General features: G+C 46.6%; 1 protein-coding gene across 1 annotated transcript in view; it reads right to left on the bottom strand.

Moving 5' to 3' along the window:
• Positions 1 to 8,984: 8,984 nt before the first annotated feature.
• The window catches only part of HCK (HCK proto-oncogene, Src family tyrosine kinase), a 40,392-nt gene continuing 30,882 nt past the window's right edge, over positions 8,985 to 18,494 (bottom strand). The window contains exons 11-13 of the mRNA XM_008525252.2: positions 14,445 to 14,598; positions 12,412 to 12,543; positions 8,985 to 9,509 (exon numbers count right to left, since the gene is read on the bottom strand). Of these exons, the coding sequence (XP_008523474.1) occupies positions 9,307 to 9,509; positions 12,412 to 12,543; positions 14,445 to 14,598 (489 nt within the window). The 3' untranslated portion in view covers positions 8,985 to 9,306. The remainder of the gene's footprint in view (positions 9,510 to 12,411; positions 12,544 to 14,444; positions 14,599 to 18,494) is intronic.

Genomic DNA, 18,494 nt, shown 5'->3' with positions numbered 1-18,494 from the left:
TTAGGCAGCATTGGGTAACTGAAACACACACCCGTTAACTCATGTGACCTGCACAACCATCCTGAAGAGTAGCAGAACAACCATTATCTCAGGGAGGAAGCTTGAGAGACCAGGAAGGCTTTGCCTGGAGTCTCATAGCTAGTAAGCCATAGATTCCAAACTTAGAACCAGTTCTTCTGGAGCTTGAATCCTGGGTGTTTCCCACCATTTCTGGATGCCTGAAGAGGGATAACTGATAAGGAACAAAGCTTGATAAACAGCATATTATTTCTCAATATTTCCATTTTAGCCCTCTTCACCTTTGTATTTTTCCCAAAGGGCTTTCAATATCCCAATCTCCTTTGGTAACATGTGCCAGAATCCTGGAGCTGGACTGCCTGGGTTCAGATCCCATCTCCACCACTCACTGGCTCCACCACATGGACAAGTTTCTTTTTTTCCTTAAACATTTTTTTTTATTGTGGTAAAATATGCATCACATAAAATTTACCATCTTAACCACTTTTAAGTGTACAATTCAGTGGTATCAAGTACATTCACAATATTGTGCAACCATCACCTCCATCCATCTCCAGAACCTTTTCATCATCCTAAGCTGAAACTCTGTGCCATGAAACACTAACTCCCCATTAATACTTCTCCCCAGCCCCTGGTAGAACCTCTGTTCTACTTTGTGTTTCTATGAATTTGCCTATTCTAGATACCTCTTATCAATGGAATTATACAATATTTGTCCTTTTGTGTCTGGCTTATTCCACTTAGCATAACGTTTTCAGGTTTCATCTATGTTGTAGCGTATATCAGAATTTCATTCCTTTTTACGGAATTTGGGTTGTTTCCACTTTTTGGCTATTGTGAATAATGCTGCTATGAACAAGGATGTGCAAACATCTGTTCAAGTCCCTGCTTTCAGCTCTTTTGGGTCTATACCCAGAAGTGGAATTGCTGAATCATACGGTAACTCTATGTTTAACTTTTTGAGGAACTACCATACCATTTTGCACAGTGGCTACACCATTTTACATTTCCACCAGCAACGTACAAGGTTTCCAATTTCTTCACATCCTCAGCAGCACTTGTTATTTTCTGTGGTTGTGTTTGTTTTTAATAATAGCCATCCTCATGGGTGTGAAAATGTGCAAGTTTCCTAACCTCTCTAGACCTCAACTTCCTCATGTGTAGGGCACAGATCATAAAATACCTCACCTCAGGATGGTTATGCGGACAGAATTAGTTAATGCATACCAAAAGCTCAGAGGGGCAGGCTCCGTGGCTGAGTGCCTAGGTTCGTTCACTTTGCTTTGGCGGCCTGGGGTTTTGCCGGTTCGGACCCTGGGCGCAGATGTGGCACCATCATCAGGCCACACTGAGGGGGCATCCCACACAGCACAACCAGTGGCACTCACAACTAGAATAGACAACAAGGTACTGGGGGGCTTTGGGAAGAAGAAGAAGGAAAGAAAAAAAAAATGAAGGTTGGCAACAGATATTAGCTCAGGTGCCAATCTTTAAAAAAAAAAAAAAAAAAAGGCTTAGAATAGTGCCTGTCACACTGTAGGTGCTATAGATATGTTTGCTATTATTATTTTGAGATCGGTAGGACAAGGCTTCTTATCTCTGGAATGATGGAGACATTAATATAAAGAGATGTTAAGGAACTTGGGACAAGGTAACCCAACGAATCCAAAGGGGGCTAAGGCTTGACTCAAATCCACTGAGTCACATACATGCCCCTGCTGTACAACCAAACAGACAAATAAAACCAAACCCAAACCAGAGGGCTCTTACAGTAGCATCAGGGTGTGTAGTTCCGGACATCTGTGAAAGTGCTTCTCCAAGGAAAATAGGAAGGTGGGGCTGGGCCTAGAGGAAGCAAACCTGATCCTTAGGTCTCCAAGGAGAAGGGTAGGATGTACCGATCTGTGTCCTTCTTACACTGGTTTCAGTTGTCTGTTGCTACACAGCGCAAGACCCCAAAACTTGGTGGCTCAAGACAACAATGATTTATTATTTCTCTTGATTCTGTGGGTTAGCAATCTCGGCAATTCTGATGGTCTCACCTGGGGTCTCTCATGTACTCTCATCTGATGGCTCAACTGTGGCTGTTGAGTCCGAGGTGGCCTCATATGTCTGCGTCGTTGGTGCTGGCTATCAGCAGGGCCTCTCTCTCCACATGGCCTTTCATCCCCAAGGAGGGTAGCCTAAACTTCTTCACAATGTAGTCTCGGGTCCATGAGGGTGAGAGTAAAACCTACAAGGCCTCCTAAATGCTGAGCTTCGTAACTCCCATAGCATCTATATATACCACATTCTATTGGTCAAAATAAGTCGCAAGCAGTCCAGAGTCAAAGTGGGAGGGGACCACATAAGGGCATGAATTCAAGGAAGCAAGATTCGTTGGGGTCATTTGGTAACAATCCCCTGTGCCATCCTTGCCAGGCCAGCCTACTCTCTCTCACCTGGGCCTCTGTGGAGCCCTCTGCCTCGTCTTCCTGCTCCACCCTTGTCACCTCTAATCTCTGTTCTCCATTTAGCAGCCTAAGTAGTCTTTTGAAAACAAGAATCAGCCCCTGTTTCTCCCAAGTTGAAAACTTTCGAGTGCTACCCCTTGCAAGTAACACAAAATCCAAGTCCTCACCATGGCCTTCAAGGCCCTGCGTGCTCTGGCCTCCTCTCCCACCATTCTCCCCCTCCCTCACCAGCTCCAGCCACACAGACCTCCCTGGACCCTGCTGAGCTCACCTCCACCTCAGGCCTCTGTACTTGCAGTTCCTCTGTCTGGAATACTCTTCTCTCAACATTGGGTGTGGGTAGCTCGTTCTCATATTCAGTTCTCTGCTCAACTGTCACCTCCTTGGAGAGGTGTTCCCTGGCCACGCATATATAGAGAGAGATAATTTGGTTATTTGCTATCATCTGTCTCCTATGAAGGCCTGGGCTAGGTCTGTGTTATTCCCAACTGTGTCCCTATTAAGTTGTGCTCAAAAAATATTTGTTGAATGCTTGAATTATAATTAATCTCAAGCCTCACTCTATCTTGTTGGGAATAGATCCAGCTGTAACTTGACAAGATGGAAGCTTACTTTCCTCTGTCTTGGTCTGTTCCCCCAGAGGCCGACTCTGAGACAAGGATTCAAGCAAAAGTAGTTTACTTCAGAGGTGAAGGGACATCAGAAGGCAATGGTGTGCAGGAGCCGGCTTGTCCTGCTTACAAGACCAGTAGTTAAATTTTCAGGAACTTTGTGAGCCGATTGTTGACCATAGGCATTATTGAAAATTAAATTATATAAACTTAAAATTTAAATAAATGATATCAAAAACTGAAGTATTCAATATTCAAAATTCATCGTTTCCTAATCATTTTACTATTATCCGTGTGCTTGAGGTTATTTATGTCTATTTTATGTGTATGATAGAAATACTGTTAAATGAGGGCCGGCCCAGTGGCACAGCGTTAAGTTCACAAGTTCCGCTTTGGTGGCCCTGGGTTCACCGGTTCAGATCCCAGGTGCGGACATGTCACCACTTGGCAAGCCATGATGTGGTAGGCATCCCACGTATAAAGTTGAGGAAGATGGGCACAGATGTTAGCTCAGGGCCAGTCTTCCTCAGCAAAAATAGGAGGATTGGCAGCAATTAGCTTAGGGCTAATCTTCCTCAAAAAAAAAAGAAAGAAAGAAATACTGTTAAATGGTGCGCTACTGCTCCTCTCTTCCCAGCTCTGTGTTCAGTGGCATTGGGTGGGTAGCTGAACCAACTTATCCATTAACCTAGTTGGCAGCACAGTGCACAAGGCCCACTGTACTTTTAGGGACCACAAAAATGTTTAAAAGAAATTAATTTCTTTTAAAATCAGAAGGCAAAAATGGGCTTTGAGGTTAAAGGAAAAGTTTTCATATAGGATGTTAATATATTCATCTTTATATCAAAGCAGTTGACTATAATTTATATTTACAAATAAAATACATTTATATTTCTATTTATAAATATTTAATATATATTTTACGGAGGGAAAGTTCTAAAAACACAAAAGTGCCTAAGGCTCATGAAAGTCACAATGCAGTTCTGGTTGGTGGCTTGAAATTGGCCATGGTGGGAATAGTTACATCACAAAAATCAGCAAATGCTACAAACCAGGGCTCGAAGTTCTGCTTTGTTAGCAAAATTTTTCTGTAAAGGGCCAGATAATAAAGATTTTAGGCTTTGCAGACCATGTGATTGTGTCACAATTACTCAACTCTGCCTTGTACAAAAGCCGCTACAGATGGTAAATAACAGGCATGGCTGGGTTCCAGTAAAATGTAGTTTGTCAAACCCTGGGCTAGACTTGAAGGGATGGAGAAAATGTTAATAATGCAGACTAAACTTTGAGTGTGTTCTGTCTATAGCTGTTACACTGTGATTAGCACAAAATTGTGGTAGTATTTGAAACCCACCTTATTCAGCAAAGGAGTTGCTCATATCATTGACTAATGAGTGAAGTTCTGATATGTCTTCATTATTTCATTTTCATCTGATCCATGAATATAAGTGAAACCATCAACCCACACTCACATTGGAGCTATACTTGGAGAGGGGATGTTGTCAAGCAAGTTGCCACTCTGAGTAACTGAAACTTAATGCTGTGGGGAAACAGTGCAAAACACATACCTTAGAGTTGCCACCCAAGAGGCAAAGAAGCTGGGGTATTTATACACGCACTCCCAAAAGTCATTAATTGAGGGCTGATCCCAGAGAGTGTTAATTCCTTACCACTTTTAGCCCTCTGGGAACACTGGCAGCTGAGGGTTTTCGCAGTTTTAGAAAAAGAGCCCACAGGCACAGTGATGCAGATCATGGCAGCTGAAAGTCCAGCCCTCTTTAAGGGGTACTGACAGTACACGCCTGAGGTAAAATTCTGGAGCACTGTCCTAGCTGATATGGTGGCTGTGGCTAAAATATCTTCAGCTTTGCCATCCTAGAGTTAATTAATTTTCCTCAGGGTCCATAATGGCAGCTGGAGCTCCAGCCTTCACATGCCCATTCTAGGCAGCAAGATAGAGGAAGAGATGAAAAATAAAGGGCAAAGAGCCCACATCAGTTGTGTTTTAAGAAAGGATCCTGGAAGGTGCTACACCACACTTCCACTTCCAACCCACTGGTCAGGACTTAACCACATGGCCACACTTTGCTGAAAGAGGGAGTGAGAAGTGTAAACTTCAGTCTGGGTTGTCATGTGCCCCTGATAAAAATCCTGTTTCTCTAGAAGAAGGGAGAACACGGATACGGGGACAACCAGCAGTCATTGCCAACCCCCAAAAGGGAAGGGATGCAAGTAGAATGCAAATTGATATATCCTTATGTCAGATTATGCTGTGATGAAGATAGACATATGAAAAAATTGAAGGCCCAGACCAGGGAATAAGGAAGCGGTCTTATTCCAAATCACACGGGAAAAAATGAAACAAGTGCTTTCCCTATATTTAAGCTCGAAGCCACAGCTAGAGGATAGATTGAAGCAAGTTATTAACATCTTAGAACAGAGCATTGTAAACATTGTAAACAAGCTTTCGTTTGCCACCTCCCAGGGGAGGAGTGCATGCAGTTCTCCCATAGAATTGGTGGCACACAATTTATCCCTATGTTTTTGTTTGTTTGTTTTTTTAATAGACTTTTTTTTTTACTTTATTTTGTGTGTGTGTGAGGAAGATTGGCCCTGAGCTAACATCTGTTGTCAATCTTCCTCTTTGCTTGAGGACGATTGTCGCTGAGCTAACAGCTATGCCAGTCTTCCTCTATTTTATGTGGGATGCTGCCACAGTGTGGCTTGACGGGTGGTGCTAGGTCTGCACCGGGGATCCAAACCTGCAGACCCTGGGCCACCGAAGCAGAGCATACAAACTTAACCACTATGCCACTGGGCCGGCACTAGACTTTATTTTTTTTAGAGCAGTTTTAGGTTTACAGAAAAATGAATGGAAAGTACAAAGTTCCCATATGCCCTCTAAGCCAGCCCTCCATTTCCCCTGTTACTAACATCTTGCCTTAATGTGGTACATATGTTACGAGTGATGAGCCAATATTGATACATTATTAACCTAAGTCCATAGTTTACATTAGGGTTCACTGTTTGTGCTATAAATTCTTAATTTTGACAGATATATAATGACATTTATCTACCATTAAGAGTATCATACAAAACAATTTCACTGCCCTAAGAATGCCGTGTTCCACCTGTTCATCTCTCCCTCCCTCCCCACCAAACCCCCGGGAACCACTGATTTTTTTACTCTCTATAGTTTTGCCTCTTCCAGAGTGTCAGATACTTGGAAGCATATAGTATGTAGCCTTTTCAGACTGACTCCTTTCCCTTAGCCATATGCAGTTAAGGTTTTTCATGTCTTGATGGCTCATTTCTTTTCATCACTGAACAATATTCCGCTATATGGATGTACACCATTTGTTTACCCATTTCCCCGTTGAAGGACATCTTGGTCACTTCCAAGTTTTGACAATTATAAATAAAGCCTCTACAAACATTACTGTGTAGGCTTTTCTGTAGACACAAGTTTACAACTCATTTGGGTAAATATCAAGGAACACAATTGCTGGATCAGATGGTAAGAGTATGTTTAGTTTTGTAAGAAACTGTCTTCCAAAGTGGCTCCACCATTTTGCATCCCCCCAGCAATGAATGAGCGTTCCTGTTGCTCCACATGCCTGCCAGCATTTGATGTCGTTCATGTTCTGGATTTTGGCCATTCTAATAGGTGTGTAGTGGTATCTCACTGTTGTTTTAATTTGCCTTTCCCCCCATGACATATCACGTGAAGCATCTTCTCATATATGTATTTGCTATCTGCATATCTTCTTTTGTGAGGTGTCTGTTCAGGTCTTTTGCCCCTTTTTAAATTGAGTTGTTTCTTATTGTTGAGCTTTAAGAGTTCTTTGTATATCTTCAGATATCAGTCCTTTATCAGATATGTGTTTTGCAAATATTTTCTCCCAGACTGGAGCTTGTCTTTTTGTTTTCTTAACAGTGTCTCTTTTTTTTGTCAGATAAGAACTTTTAATTTTAATGAAGTCCAGTTTACCAATTTTTTCTTTCGTGGATTGTGCTCTTGGTGTTGTGTCTATCCCCATATTTTTATCTGTCTTTCCTGTGACCAGAGGTATAAATCACAGTGCAGGGCAGTGTAAAGTGAAAGAGCAGGACAGCAGGAATTGACCTCTTGATCTTGTCCATCTAGCAATAGGCCCCAATCCTTGAGATCCAGTCTCAGTCAGTCATTTCTATAATAAAGCTATGTAACAAAACAACCCTAGAACTCAAAGACTTACAATATTAAGCATTTACTTCTCTCTCACATGTCCATGGGTCAGCTGGGTTCAGTTGATCGAGGCTGGCCTCAGCTGGGTTTAACTTCAAGCTGCAGGTTGGGTCCAGATCTGCTCCACAGTCACTCACCTTCCTTGGACCATGTTCTTTTCAGGGCAAAAGGCTGGAGGGCAAACCCAGCCCCACAAGCACATTTCAAGCTTCCACTTACATCACATCTGCTAACATTCCATTGGCTAAAGCAAATCTCACGCATGACCAAGCTCAACATCAACGGGGCAGGAAAGTACTCCTCCTATGGATTACTGAACAGCAGTCCAATGTCCCACAAATCATGAGGGCAAATTCCTATCACAGAACCCTGGGCTCTGCTTTCAGACACCCAAAGACACATCTTAAACCAGACAGCAGGAAAGAAATTCAATTATCAACTAGATAAGTGGAAACACTGCCGGCCTTATTTTCCGCTCTTCTTGTACCCAGTTCCTAAGCCCACACTCTGTGCTATCTCAGGGGTATAGAATCAACTGAGTATAGGGTTCCATGGGACCTGGCGAGTGCTGTGATGTAAATCCTTCAGGGAATACAATGATAGAGAAAGGTGTCATTGGCTCCCCATCCCACTGTCCACATCTTGTCATCATTCCCCCTACATCAAAAGCTAACTGCCAGGGACTTTCAACTGAGGCAGCATGCAGAAAGGGCCACTGCCTCCTTGTCTTCTCTGTGTCCTTCCCAGGTCTCCCTTCCCTTCACTGAGAGCTTCCCACAAAGGGTACCAGATACCTCTCAGCAGCCACATCTCCAGACCACAGGATTCCTGCAATGGGGGATATCATCTTAACAACCACAATGGCTGCTTGGCCATGGGAAGTGCCCCCAGCCCTGGTGGGGATCCAGACTAATCAGCACACATAGAAATGTGGCTTAGCAGGAGGCTCGGGGTCTCAGATCACGAAAAATCATTCCTGTCATCCTGGCAGACCCAGCTCCTTGGAGACAAAAACTCATGCAGCATCGCAGCGTCAGTGTGATAGGCAGAATAATGTGCCGCTTGAAAAAAGAGGTCCACGTCCCTATCCCCAGAACCTGTGAAGACGTTACCTTCCATGGCACAAGGGACTTCACAGATGTGATTAAGGATCTTGTGATGGAAGATTAGTCTGTATTATGCAGGTGGATCCAGTGTACTTACAGGGGTCCTTCTCAGAGAAAGAAGCGTGCAGGAGACTCAGAGTCAGAGAAGGAGACGTGATGACTGAAGCAGAGTTTGGAGGGTTGAGCAGAAGGAAACCACTAGTCAAGGAATGTGGAAGTCTCTAGAAGCTGGAAAAGGCAAGGAAATGATTGTCCCCTAGAACCTCCAGAAGGAGTGCAGCCCTGCGCCCGTTTTGGACTTCTGACCTCTGGAACCGTAAGATGATAAATTTGTGCTGTTTTAAGCCACTGAGTTTGCAGTAACTTATTACAATGACAATAGGAAATTAACCCAGCCAGCAACTATTCTGGGGGCAGTCAGAGAAGTTCAAGCATTGAACCCTACTTCCCTTCACTCTACTGGTCCCTGGGAGGAGGGGTCCCCCATTCTGACTTGTCATCCTGGCAAAAAGGCAAATACACAGTCAGGAACTGGAAGGACAAGAAAACCTGGCCTGTCAGTAAAGCCTTTAGCATTCATACCCTTTATTTAAATATTTATTTCATTATTTTTAAAGTTTCCCATCCAAACCACAGCTGTGAGTGGAATCCAACTCTCCCAGGCCATAGAAATGTCAACTTGGGGGTCTCCTGAGAATGGCAGATTGTGGATTGCTAGAGTCAAAAAGAGATTGTCCAGTCCAACCCACCCCCTTGACAGATGAGGAACTGTGGCTGGAGCGAGAGTGGGTGTCTGGGAGTGGGAAGGGTGAGTGGGCCCCGGGGCAGATGGTGCTGGAGCCACCCCACTGGCCTCGCCTCGGTGCCTGGTCCTGCCCTGGTCCCACCCATCACGGCTGCTGTTGGTACTGGCTCTCGGTGGCGGTGTAGAAGTCCTCCAGCACACTCTGGATGTACTCGAAGGTGGGCCGCTCCTCGGGGCTGTTCTTCCAGCAGCGGGTCATGATGTTGTAAAGCTCCTCGGGGCAGTGCTCTGGTCGAGGCATCCTGTATCCGTGCTCCAGGGCTCGGATCACCTCGGGGTTCGACATCCCTGAGAAGGTGCAATGGAATTGAAAAGGGAGGGATTTGGGATGGGAATCCAGGGGTGGCAGACACTGTGGCCTCCCTGACAGCCATCACTCCCCACCTCCCCATGGACGCTGAGCCCCTCCCACTGTGAAAGCCAAGTATCCCTTCCCCAGCCTCCCCTGCATCCAGGGCAGAGGCATGACACCCAGTTTTGGCCAATGGGAGCCAAGGGGGATCTCCTGGGAGACAGCCAGGAAAGGTTTTCCTCCCTGATGAAAAAGGGCTTTAGAGGACACACCCTTCCCCCTTCCTTTGGACACTGGGAGGCAATGTGATCCTTGGAGCTGTGGCAGCCATCTGACCACATGAGGAAGACAATCATGGAGAAACTAACCCAGAGCCATGGGAGCTGTTGAGTGACTGAAACAACCAGTCACCAATGCCAGACTCCTTATTATGGGGAATAATAACTTGCCTATTGGTTTAGCCACTCTTAGTCTGTTATTTTGTTACTTGCAACCTAATGCATCCTAATGGATACAGGGTTCCATAACCCATTGCCTGGTTTTTACTGGTGTACCCTCAAGACAAGACAGCCATGTGGCCAGACTTGATGTCACCCTATGAGTGGGACCATGTCCCTGTTCAATTAAAGTTTATGTTAGTTATCCTTAGGAACAACCATTTAAATGTTGCTGATTCTCTAAGTTTCTATTACCAGTTTTGAACTTGAAACTCACATATCCAAGTGCTTCCTCAAACATCTTTCCTTGGATGTCTACAAGTCACGTCAAGTTGAACAGAGCTACAACACAACTCTTGAATTGGCCCTAGGCCATCACCCACCCAATTGCTCAATTAAAGCCAAGAGAATCATCCTTGATTCTCTCTCCCTCACCTTCCACCTCAGCAAGTCACATCCTTTCTTCTTTTGAAACGTAGTACCGAACCATCAACTTATTTCTGTCACCGTCACCACTTCTGCCTGCACCGCTGCTGCAGCTGCCACCATGTCCCCAGCCCCCAACCCACTGTCCATGCTGAACCAAAGCATCCCTTAAAGATGGAAATCAGATGGTGCCACGTCCTTGCCCAACACCCTCCAATGGCTTCCGTACACTTAGACCAACATCCATTCCCTCTTCACCATGACCACGGGCCCTGCCTGATCTGGCCCCTGCCAAGCTCATCGTCTACCGCCTGCTCATTCCCTGTCTCCAGCTACCTGGCTTCCTTGCTCCTCTTCAGGCACACCTCAGGCCCTAAGAGCTAGCAGTTCCTTCTTCCTGGAATTCTTTCCCTAGATCCTCACTTGGGTGTCTTTTAGCTCAAACATGACCTGCTCCAAAAGGTGCTCCCCATCAACAGGAGCCACACGCCACTCCCTCTCACATGTCCTCACGAGCAGGAGCTCCCTACTGCAGAGACCTCGTCTCTCACTGTACCCTCAGTGCCTAACACATGATAGGAGTTCGATAAATCCTGATGAATGAACCAAGTGTCTACATCTTTAATTTCTACTCTTCACAACCACCTCTGCAAGGTAGACTTCATTATCTATGTTCTTTACAGGTGACGAACTGGGGTAGGAGAAATGAAGGAAATTTCTCAAAGTGCAATCACTGATGGGGGTAGGATTCAAATTCAGGACTGTTTATATAAAAAGTCAGGGACTCTTCATATCCACCTTGCTGTTCTCCCCTGTTCTCATCTGGCTACAGATGCCCCAGGAGACATCCCAACCAAAAAGGAACAGAGAATAAAATTATTTACTGGGGGGGCTGGCCTGGTGGCGCAGCAGTTAAGCGTGGACGTTCTGCTTCGGCGGCCCAGGGTTCACCGGTTCAGATCCTGGGTGCAGACATGGCACTGTTTGGCAAGCCATGCTGTGGTAGGCGTCCCATGTATAAAGTAGAGGAAGATGGGCACAGATGGTAGCTCAGGGCCAGTCTTCCTCAGCAAAAAGAGGAGGATTGGCAGCAGTTATCTCAGGGCTAATCTTCCTCAAAAAAAAATTATTTACTGGGTCCCAGCAATCTATGTTGAGTATATCTTTGCATACCCATGTGGTCTACTCAGTGTAAGGTACAGCCCATAAGCACGGGGATAAATTCATCCATTCAACAAATAGTTACTAAGTATCCACATGTGCCAAGCACAGAAGTAGGTGGTGTGATGCATTGGTGAGGAATACAGACATGTTTTCTGGCCTCATGTAGCTCAGAGTCTGAGTCTGATGGGGAAATACTAAAAAAGTATACAGTTATCAATTGTGATGCAAGCTATGAATGAACCAGCAGGCATTACGAATGAGAAGGATGGGGGCCATGTAGGGTGCTTTAGATGACTGGATGGCGGGGTATAGCATGAGACGAAGCTGGAGAAGAAGGCAGGAGCTGGATCATGCAGGATCTGCAGGCCGTAATTAGGAGTTTGGGATTTTGTCCTAATTATGTTGGAGACCATTAAAGAGTTAGAGGTGGAGAAGGGACAAGATCTGATTCACAATTTTAGAAAAATCCCTCAGGCCCGCAAGTGGAGAATGGCTGTAGGAGAGAGGGGAGGAAGCAGGGCTATGGACCAGGAGCCACTGCACCATCGATGTGAGAGGTGATGTTGGCCTGGATGTGGGGGGAGGCTGTGGAGTTAGAAGTGGGCAGATTTGGAATATGTTCTGGAGTTAAACGGCCAGAACCTTGTGACTGCTTGGATGTGGTAAGGGGTGAGAGAAGAAGGGCCAAGTAAGCCCCCAGAGTTCAGGTTTAAGAGATCGGGTGGGTGGTGGTGCTTTTACCTGGGATGAGGCAGGCGAGGGGAGGCTGAGGGTGAGGATGAAGAACTCAGTCTGAATGGACGACATGATGAGGGGAGACAGCCGGGCTGGGCCCCGGAAGCAGCCCCAAGCTGACACCCCCTTCCCCTACCTGGGTAAGGGATCCTGCCATAGGTGACAATCTCCATCAGCAGGACACCAAAGGACCAGACATCCGACTTGATGGTGAAGGAGCCAAAGTTGATGGCCTCAGGAGCTGTCCACTTGATGGGGAACTTGGCCCCTGTGGGATTGGACACAGCGGAGTCAGGGGGGCTCTGGGGAGCAGTCAGGGCTGGGTCTCTGCTGGGAAGAGGGAACAGGACAGGGGTGCAGCTGCGATTTCCCTCAACCTGGCTTCTGCGGAAGAAAAGAATGTCCATCCTGAGGACAGACGGCTAAAGTGGGGAGGAGAAGGCAGAGGGTCTGGCGTGTGGCAGGGAGCTTACTCTCTGGGGCCACCTCATTGATTCAGCTGATACTCCACTAAACTACAGCTCCTGAAGAGGGGATACCTAGAGGCCAGAGTCTTTGGGGACAGCAGGACTTCAGGGCGCCTAGAGTCCAGGCCACAGCTGATGTCTCAGGCCCCTCACCCCTGGCCTTGGGGGAAGGGAAGATTTTGGCCTCTGCGGTTTCCAGTGACTGAGTGTCTCCCCGCCCTCCGCCTGGTCTGGGATGGGCTTTGGCTCATGATTTCTCTCTCAACACCGTTGCGGTTGGCAGCGCGGTCTGTAGGGTACCTGTCCTTCGGAATTTGGGGAGACCTGCTCCGTGACTGACTACATAATCAAGTTCAGAAAATGCTCTATGTGGATTTTCTCTCCATCCCTTCCTTCCTTGGGTGCAAAACAGTTTTCTTTATTCCTGCTTACCTTCTCCTGGTTTAGAAATTATCCATTCTACTCTTATTCTTTTAGTGGTTGCCCTTAGTTTAGATAATTTTTTTACTGCATCGTAACAAACATGAAATAAAGTGGCAAATCTTTCATACACAACTTGATGCATCTTTGTATATGTATATACCATTGTAATCACCACCCAGATGAAGATATACAACACTTTCTGCCCCTCAGAAGGCTCCCTTCTGTCCATCCCCTGAAACCCCGCCCCCCACCCCCGCCGCTGTCAATACCTCCCATGCCAGGGAACCACTATCCTGACCTCTAGCACCGTAGATTAGTTTTGCCTATTTTTTTCTTTAACAGTTTCGTTGAGATATATTCACAGACTATACAATTCACCCACTTAAATTTTTTCAATAGTTTTTAGTATGTTCACAAAATTGTGAGTTTTGGAATATATTCATCACATCCCCCCAAAAAACCTACAGCAGTTACTCTGTATTTATTTCCAACTCTCCACTCCTGCCTAGGCAACCATTAATCCACTTTCTGTCTTGATAGATTTGCCAGTTCTGGATATTTCATGTAAATAGAATCACACGATATGTGGTATTGGTGTCTGGCTTCTTTCACTTAACATGTTTTCAAAGTGTATCCATGTTTAGCATCTATCAGTACTTTATTCCTTCTCATGGCCGAATAATATTCCATTGTGTGGATGGACCACATTTTGTTTATCTGTTTATCAGTTGATGGACATTTGGGTTGCTTCCACTTTTTGGCTGTTGTGAATAACGTTGCTATAAACATTCACAAGCAAGTTTGCCTGTTTCTGAATTTTATATAAATAGGACCACCCAGCATCTGCTTTTTTTTGTCTGATTCCTTTTATTTTGATGTTATGCCTGTAAGAGCCACCCATTTTGTTGCATGTAGCATTGATTTATAATATCTCATTGCTGCATAATATCATATTGTATGAATATAGCACAATTGATATATCCATTCTACTATTTATGGACATTTAGATTCTTCCCAATTTTTGTCTACTATGCATAAAATTGCTCTTACCCTTAATTTCAACATGTACTTGCCTAACTGAATCTAAAATTGATCAGAGTCAGGGGGTGAGGCTGCAGACCAGGACACCCTATCCGGAAAGACTTCATCAAGCTTAATAACGCACAGCTAATACTGGGACCGACCTTTGCATTTCACCCATCGCTTTCACTGCTCTCAACACTCAGCACGCACAACCCACGCAAGTGGGCCCCAGGGGGCCCTCGGCAGCATCCCCTACCTTCCCGAGCAGTGTACTCGTTGTCCTCGATGACCCGCGCCAGGCCGAAGTCGGCTATCTTGCAAACCAGGGACGCGGAGACCAAGATGTTAGCGGCTCGCAGGTCTCGGTGAATATAGTTCCTCTGCTCGATGAAGGCCATGCCTTCTGCAATCTCCACCCAAAACAGAGACACCCTCACCCTCAGAGGTGGCCCAGCCCAAGGCGGCTCCCCCCAAAAGCAGAAGATGAGAGCCCAAGCAGGAGAAAATGGGAAAACTCGCGCGCCAACTCCCTCTTTCTTGCGGCAGAGTCCGGGCGCAGATTGGCCTTCCTCTGTCCACCCAGGCAGGCTGGGGGATCCTCCGGGCCTGGCTCAGTTTGGGGGCTTCTCCAGAGTCCTGAGACTTCCAGAGAACACCAAAGAAAAAGCAATGGCATATTCCTCCAGGACCTACACACACACACACCAGGATGCTATGAAGAGCTTTCATTCCAAACCTCTTTTGGGGGAAAACCTGGACTCACATCATAATCTGCTGTATCTCTTATACCTTCTTCATCCCCACGCCTAGGCAGGGAAAATTCATATTCACTCAACAAATACCTACTGAGTGTAGATACTGTAGGAGCCCAACATGTTACTGGAACAGGTGGAGCCAGGCAAAGCCCCTGCAGGTGGTAATAAGCAACATCAAGAAAGATAAAGCAGGGTAACAGGACACGAAGTATAGAGGGTTTTTTTGAATTGAGTGATCAGGGGAGGCTGCTTTGAGGAGGTGAAATTTTAGCAAAGATCTCAGTGATGATCCTAAGTATGTCAAATAAGAATGTTCCTTGCTGAAAGAATATCATGTGCAAAGGCCCAGAGGTAGGAATGCACTTGAGTGCTCATGGCACAGCACAGAGGCCAGGGTGGCTGGGCAGAAGTTGCTGTAGGGAGAGTGGGGGGCGTTGAGGTTGAGAGGGAAGGCGGCTGACTGTGAATAACCTTGTGAGCTATGAGAGGAGGTTAGATTTTATTCTGAGCGCCATGGGAAGATATGGAAGGCTTCGTGCAGGAGTGTGTGACACAGTCTCATGTATATTTTAATGCCACCGTGGCTGCTGAGTGAATAATAGGCTGTATGGAGGATTCTTTCACAGTGGGGCCCTGGCAGCCTCTGACGGAAAGATGTGGGAATTTTCCTTAGAGACTTTTTTCACTTACAAGGGTTTGTGCAAAAGAGGTTTAAGATTCACCCTCAGACACCCAGAAAACAGCTCCTATAGGTCACAAACTAGCCTTCCAGCTCCCTGAGGCGGGTGTTCTCATGACCTCTGTTTTCCAGAGAAGGGACATTTGTTCCAGATCACACTGCCAAGAAATTCTGAATGTCAGACTCAAGCCAGTCTGTGGATTTGCAATCCCAGGGCCCCATGCTGCCTCTAAGTACTCAGAACTCTGGATAGTCTGGAGGACTGCAGCTGGGTGCAGTCTGCTGAGATTATTGTGGGAGGTGGGGGGTCCGGCCAGAGAGGCCAAACCAAGCCACCAGCCTGTTCAAGGCCACAGGCAAGCGGGTGGTGCACTTGGAGGAAATGGCCAGCAGGGGGCAGCCATGGCCGTCAGAACCGAGGTCTGAGGCTCCAGACTTTCCGAGATAAGTGGAGACTCTCTGATATGGTTTGGAGCTGCCGGCCAGGGCCAGGAGTCGGGAGAGAGGGAGTCTTGGCCTGAGGGGTGTGAGAAATTTATAAGAAGTCCTTAGATGAAGAGTTGGCAACGAGTAGCACGTTAACCGCAGACTTTGTAACTTATCAGTTTGTTATAAGAGGATGCTTAAGTAGCATTTACTCTGTGCTTTGGGGGAGGTACTATTGTTATCGGCCCCATTACGCAGGCGAGAAAACTGAATCCCAGAGAAATAAGGAACCGGCCCAAGTGGTGGCCAGGATGGGAAATCGGTCAGCCCTGTCCAGGGTCCACGCACTTGTCCATTACTCTACCTGAATTTCTGGCCTTGTATCTGGCACAGAGCAGGTACTAATGCTAGTAGTTACCATTTTTTACCCACTGGCAGACACTCATGTTACGGATTTGCACATGAGCTCAGCGGGGCAGGTGGGACTAACCCCACTCAGGAACGCGTAGAGGATAGTGGCTAAGTGACTCCGGAGTTGGACCAGCTCAGCTTGAGCCCCACAGCTCTGTGATCTCAAGCAAGCTCCTTCACCCTTCTGTACCTCGCTTTCCTTCCCTGTAAAATGGGGACAGTAGAACCTTCTTCCAAAGGGTCATGTGAGGATTAATACTCTAAGTTTATCTACATCAAGGGCTTAGAACAGTGCCTGGCACATAAGTAGTGGCTATTAACGTTCCCTGTCGAGGAAAGTGGCACTCAGAGAGGTTCACCAATTTGCTCAAAGCTACACAGGCAGAGCTGGGATCAAAACCAAAACACTGTATGGTCCCTAAGTCCATATGCGTACAGAGTGTTGCTTCTCATGGGTTTGTCAACTGAATGAATGATGCACAGGTTTACTGGGTTCAGGGTTGATCTGAGAACTGGGGGTTGACAAGGTGGTGAGATTTCATGACCACCAAGTGGGCCGCCACGATGTGGGCCATTGGAACTTGGGTTTGCTTCTGAGGGTGTCAAGAGATCACAGAACCCCAGCCAGAAGGGCCTGTAGGGATATTCCAGCTCACGCCTCTTCAGACTGAACCCTACTGATACCCAGAGGCTGTCTTGGGGGTAGAGAGACAAAAGAAAGGCCACGCCCTTCAATCAGAGCTGCTCTGTTTTGGTCTATTTTAAAATATTCAGCTACTGTTTAAGATTCATTTGACCAACAGAATATGGCTAAAAAAAAAACTTCTGAACTTGAAAACCACGGATGTGGTCCAATTCCCTCATGTGACAAATGGAGAGACTGAGACCCAGAGTGGATCCAAGGCCATGCAGTCAGTTGGTGACAGGGTTGGGGCACCCTCCACTGCACCAATCTACTCCTCCAGGCCTGGAGGCGAAGGCCAGGACCCCAGGATGGCTCCCTCCTGTCCCTGGGCTCTGAGTCTACCTCCGCTGCTGGATGCACAAGGGCCTGGAACCTCTTTTCTTGCCTTGGTTTCTGTTCTCCCATCTGTGAAATGGGGAGAGCGGCTCTCACACTAATCGATGATGTTCTGCCCAGCAAGGTGTCTGTCAGTTTGATGGTTATGATTTAGCAACAGGCCAGACTATTGTTTCCCCAGGGATGGCCTGTTGAAGTGAAAACACCAGCCCTGGAATTCCACGTGCCTCTGACATTCCAGGCTCTGAAAGGCAAAGCCTTTTATGAAACCTCTGGCCTCCCCAGGATTTGCCTACTCAAATGAGCTCAGCCTTAGGCATCTCCAGAAGGCCCAGCCCTAGGCCCAGGTGCACATCTCCCTTAACACCCCCCAGGCTGCAAACCACGCCTCCCTCCTTTTTGTCCGTCCCAGGCTCCAACTGAGCAGGCCGAGCTCTTGTTTTTCCCTTGGGGCCTTGGCAACAGCTGTTTCTTCCTGCAAGAAGACTTCCCTCTCCCATCTGCCTAACTTCTACTCATCCTTCAAGGCTCAGCCTAGAAGCCACTTCTTCTGGGAAGCCTTCTCAGATGGTTCCTGGCCCAGGTTCCTCGAGCCGTGCATGCGCATAGCACCCGTTTCCTCCCCTGTTTTCCCACAGACAGGAGAGAATGAGAGCAGAGGAGTAAAGAGCACTCTGGCTGGGCTGACAGGAGAAAGAAAATGGGGTCTTAGGAGGTGTTTCTGTGATTTGCGTACATTATTTATTTTGCTGGATGTTGCATTCTTCTGAGGCTGAGCCAGGACTCCTTGGGTCATGGCTCTCTAACACATTCAGTTGCTTAATATCTGCGACTCCGGAAGGACAGCAATACTTTCCATTTTGCTCACTGCCATATCCCCCCAAATTAACACAGTAATTTAGGCAAACTAATTGACCTCACTGGGCCTCAGTTTCCCCGTCTGTGCTTAACTTCTTCTCTATGCCTCAACTTCCTATTCTGTAAAATGGGATGACAATTACCTACCTGTGGCCA

This window comes from Equus przewalskii, chromosome 21, assembly GCF_037783145.1.
Source record: "Equus przewalskii isolate Varuska chromosome 21, EquPr2, whole genome shotgun sequence".
In the NCBI taxonomy this organism is placed as follows: domain Eukaryota; kingdom Metazoa; phylum Chordata; class Mammalia; order Perissodactyla; family Equidae; genus Equus; species Equus przewalskii.
Note: the sequence above shows the minus strand (reverse complement) of the source record. Positions and strands in the feature narration are given on the sequence as shown.